This window comes from Lemur catta, chromosome 10 (genome assembly GCF_020740605.2).
Source record: "Lemur catta isolate mLemCat1 chromosome 10, mLemCat1.pri, whole genome shotgun sequence".
Classification (NCBI taxonomy): Eukaryota; Metazoa; Chordata; class Mammalia; order Primates; family Lemuridae; genus Lemur; species Lemur catta.
In genome coordinates this window covers 25,784,581-25,789,450 of record NC_059137.1, presented here as the reverse complement: position 1 = coordinate 25,789,450, position 4,870 = coordinate 25,784,581, and the positions used below count along the sequence as shown (strand labels likewise).

Below are 4,870 nucleotides of genomic sequence, written 5' to 3'. Positions count from 1 at the left end.
AGTTTAAAAAAAATAGAAGGCTGTTTCGGTCCAGGTAGAACTAGATTATGCTGCAGTAGCAATGCCAAAATCTCAGTGATTTAACACATTAAATGTTTATTTCTGATTCATACTTTATGTCAAGAGCTGACTATGAGAGGCCAGGCATGATGGCTCATGCCTGTAATCCTAGCACTTTGGGAGGTTGAGGTTGGGAATTGCTTGAAGCCAGGAGTTTGAGAGCAGCCTGAGCAAGAGTAAGACCCTGTCTCTACAAAAAATAGAAAAATTAGTTGGGCATGGTGGTATGCACCTGTAGTCCCAGCTACTCAGGAGGCTGAGGCAGGAGAATTGCTTGAGGCTGTAGTGAGCTATGATCGCACCACTGCACTCTAGCTTGGGTGACAGAGTGAGACTCTGTCTCTGAAATCAGACATAGGAAGAGGATCAGGAGACCAAAAATCAGGGATGACCAGAAGGAAGGAGAGAGTGAAGAAAGAAGCAAGTGATCACTGCAAAAGCTTCTAATAGGAAGGTGCCATGCACGGGAAGGCAGAGGGATTTAATGAGAAGGCCAGCTGCTATCTCAGAAGGGAAACTGTCAGAGATGGCACTCATTTCCTTGATGGATTTCTCAGGGTCACAATTCCTGTGGCTCAGCCTAACCCTAATCCCACACCTAACCTAAATTATACATAGGGCTACCTTAGCCTGTTGCCACTGAACATTCTAAATGTCTAATTCCAAACTGTTATTTCAAAGCTCTTATTTTATTCTTATTAAGCAAACTTTTGCTTATGGTTTGGCTTTCCTTGAATGTCTATCTTCAGTAAGTGAAAGTGTTAGTCATACAGACTTAGAGCATTTTGGACCACATGCCAACTCCACTGCTCATTGGGTAAGTTTAGAACCCAGTATTCTAATTTTATACTTCAGCATAATGAACTTGGTATATATCAGTCTCCCACTAGATGGTTCCACCCTTGGTATGCAGACAAATGTAAGGCCTACAAGCCCGATGTGTAATATGTAATATTTGATTTTTCTACAATGAGCATTTAGAAGTAAGGAAAAATCCAATAAAGCAAATTTCCTATTGAAGACAGACAGAGGGAGGAATAAAAATGTGAAATCAAGAGGAGAAGGAGCTGGATAATAAAGAATTAAGACATAAATGAAATGGGAAAAAGAGAGACCATGAGTAGAGACTGCAATTTCAGAAACTCAAAGAGTTTGATGGCCTTTTTATTTTTGCTGAATTTAAAACAGGACTGCAATTGTTTACAGACTATAAAGTAAATGCAACTTGGTAAAAAATTTAAGTTAAGGTTATTGATGGTGGAATGAAAATACCAAACTAGAATACATATCAGAAGCCAAATATGTACCAGATTTTTCCATTTCTAAAAATAAGCATGCTAGAAATTGCTAAATAAATTATATTAGAACAAGATTATATATTATAGTATTATATACAATATACATTATTAAATAATGAATTATAACACATTATAATACAATGGAATACAATTCAGTCATCAAAACTAGATTGTTAGAGATTATTAAATGGCACAGGAAAAAAGATTGCCTCAACATCATGTTCAGTGGGTAAAACAACAGAACTTTTTAAAGTCTGTGCATTATTTTACCAACTTAAAGAAATAGAAAAGACTAGAAGATCTCAAGAATAGACATGGAAGTGGTAGTGTGATTATGGCTGATTTTTATTTTATTCTTTATACTTTCCTGTGATTTTCAATTTTTCTCTAATGAACTTGAGTTCTTTTATGATAATGTAAATTACTTTTATAGAGAAGCATGCTTCCATTAGCAATTCTGTTTTTCAATTATTTTTGTTAGTTATATTGGAATTAAAAACTCATTAGATACATTAAATGTAACATTTTTAAATGCTCAGGGTATATATGCTCCCAACTGCTTTTAAAATGAAGTTGTAATTAGATGGAATAAGAGAACTGAGAATAGAAAAGTTCTCTGAAGGTAATAGCAAAGACATAAAATACCCGATTTCAAATATTGTAAAATACCATATAAATGATAATCTTTTGGACATATTTTACAGAATGCAATATATATAAATTAAAACCTGACTTTAGATCCACTCATAGATTTTAATACAAATGGAATAAGTTTCCAGATTTCAAACTGAGCTAAAAGTTTATTTTTACATTAGATGAAAATGAAATAAGCAAACCAATATTGAAAATAAGATTATAGGAGAAATAGTCCACATGCCTAGAAGAATACAGTATTTTCAAATAGTGGAACCATCCATTACATACTTGTAACATATGTGTTAATTAATAATGAATACTCTAAGGATAGTTCTAAGCTTCCTTTGGCAACACAGGAGAAATGAAGGGCTTCCTCCCATCTGATGGATTTGACGGTCTCTGTGAAGACTGAGTCAAGATCGTCTGAGACTAAGGGGGCAGTGTGAAGTTCAGGGATCAAGGAAGGTCGAGCGGCTTCAGGGAGCTTTGCAGAGAATAGGAGAGCATGTCCACCAGACAAATGGTGTATGATTGCCACAGCTCAAAGGTGGATTGAAATGATTCATGTACTTAATGATAATAATTGAATGATCCCACTCAGCAAGCTGGAATCCCAGGGTGCAAAGAGAAACAACTTTATTATAATAAACCACAAACTGCACTGCAAGCTTGGATATGCTTTAGAGTAAAGGGCCTACAGTGGGGAATAAGATGCCCATCTCTATTCCCCCGTTAGTGCCACTTTCCCATGACCCTGGCTCCATCCTCCTACCACTCGGCTACCAATGGATCCTCCAGGATGGAAGCAGAGATAGCAGGAAGGTAAAGGGAGGAAAGATCTTATTTGGCTGATGCAGATATAAGCTGGTTAGCTGCCCTCTGGCTCTGGCTGATATTTCAGGCTGAATTTTATTCTTTCACTCTAGCATCTGTGGCCTCCCTCAGCCCCTGCCCTTCTGGACCCTTCCAGCTGGAATTCCTGCAGCTCAGGCAGTGCCTCTCCTTTAACCAGCTGGGTACAGTCCCCCTCTGCTTCTCCATCCAGTGAAAGCTCCAGCCTCTTTTTGCTGAGGACACTTTACCCATTACAGGAAGACCTCTGGGTCAGAATCCTTGTAAAACAACTCAGACTCACATTCCTATTGTGGGTTTTATTTGGTCCCTAAAGGAGCACAGTTTTGGCCTGGCATGAACCAAAATGCAGTTCCTTCCTAAATGCAGCCCCGCTGTGCTGACACAGTTCCCTTCAGCCAATCTCTCATTCAAAGGCTTTTTTCCTTGGCATGAGCCAAATGCCTGCCTGTGTCCCCAAGTTTTTTTTTTTTTTTTTTGAAACAGAGTCTCACTCTGTTGCCCAGGCTAGAGTGCCATGGCATCAGCCTAGCTCACAGCAACCTCAAACACCTGGGCTCAAGCGAGCCTCCTGTCTCAGCCTCCCAAGTAGCTGGGACTACAGGCATGCGCCACCATGCCCGGCTAATTTTTTCTACATATATTTTTAGTTGTCCATATAATTTCTTTCTATTTTTAATAGAGACAGGGTCTCGCTCTTGCTCAGGCTGGTCTCGAACTCCTGAGCTCAAACGATCCACCCGCCTCGGCCTCTCAGAGTGCTAGGATTACAGGCAGGCATGAGCCACCGTGCTGGCCTGCGTCCCCAAGCTTTAAAAGATGCCTATCAAACTCTCTTTGAAATTCTCACATGCCAGGGGAGGAGGGAATGTCAGATAAAAAGAATGCACAGTCTCCAAACTTCGCAATGCCGCCCAAGGACGACAAGAAGAAGAAGGATGCCGGAAAGTCGGCCAAGAAAGACAAAGACCCAGTGAACAAATCTGGGGGCAAGGCCAAAAAGAAGAAGTGGTCCAAAGGCAAAGTTCGGGACAAGCTCAACAATTTAGTCTTGTTTGACAAAGCTACGTATGACAAGCTCTGTAAGGAAGTTCCCAACTATAAGCTTATAACCCCTGCTGTGGTCTCTGAGAGACTGAAGATTCGAGGTTCCCTGGCCAGGGCAGCCCTTCAGGAGCTCCTTAGTAAAGGACTTATCAAGCTGGTTTCAAAGCACAGAGCTCAAGTAATTTACACCAGAAATACCAAGGGTGGAGATGCCCCAGCTGCTGGTGGAGATGCCCCAGCTGCTGGTGAAGATGCGTGAAGAGGTCAAACAAACTGTATATTTGGAAAAATAAAACTTTATTAAATAAAAAAAAAAAAAAGAATGCACAGCTAAAGGTAAGGATCACAAAACCTGTTTTCATCTATCTTCTTTAGAAATCATTGATAGGTGGGCTAATACTTTGCCTTGGAATGTGACTGTATTTGGCATCCTTGGTCTTGGGCCCTCAGTGAAAACTGGAACAAAGAGTCCTATTTTAACTGTATCTTCCTTCTGTGCAATTTCTGCAGTACTGCTCAGCTTCCAAGGAGAAGAGAAAGAAGATGGTTTGGTTCAAATGATGTCAAATACGAGTGATGAAAAATGGTGTGGCTAGGGGTGTTGGGCTCTGGCAAGAGTCATTGAATTGATGCACCACAGAATCCAGGCTGGAGAAGGGAGGAAGGAAAGGTCAGTGGACTAAAGGGCTCAGGAGGGTGCAGAACGTAGGAGGAATGGTTGAGCAAACATTCTGGAAAGACACCTTTAACAGTTGACTGGCTAAAGGGAACGGAGATGAGAAACAGAGCAGTCGTTGGCGTTTGGAGCCCTATGGACTGGCCAGTGATTATGGGAGTGTTGGCAGGGTTAGAGTATTGGGGAGGAGAGCTGGTTTTCAGGGCATAATGATGAACTCCATTTTGAGCAAACTGAACTTGAGGGGACAGTGAAACATGTCACAAGTGGACATGTCACCAGAGGGCTGGAGCTCACAAGA

General features: G+C 40.8%; 1 protein-coding gene across 1 annotated transcript; it reads left to right on the top strand.

Annotated features, from left to right (window-relative positions):
* Window positions 1–3,742: 3,742 nt before the first annotated feature.
* Window positions 3,743–4,208, top strand: LOC123645637 (40S ribosomal protein S25-like). Its single transcript, XM_045562091.1, has one exon. It carries the CDS (start codon window positions 3,754–3,756, stop codon window positions 4,150–4,152), a length of 399 nt encoding a protein of 132 aa, XP_045418047.1. The 5' UTR covers window positions 3,743–3,753; the 3' UTR covers window positions 4,153–4,208.
* Window positions 4,209–4,870: the final 662 nt, after the last annotated feature.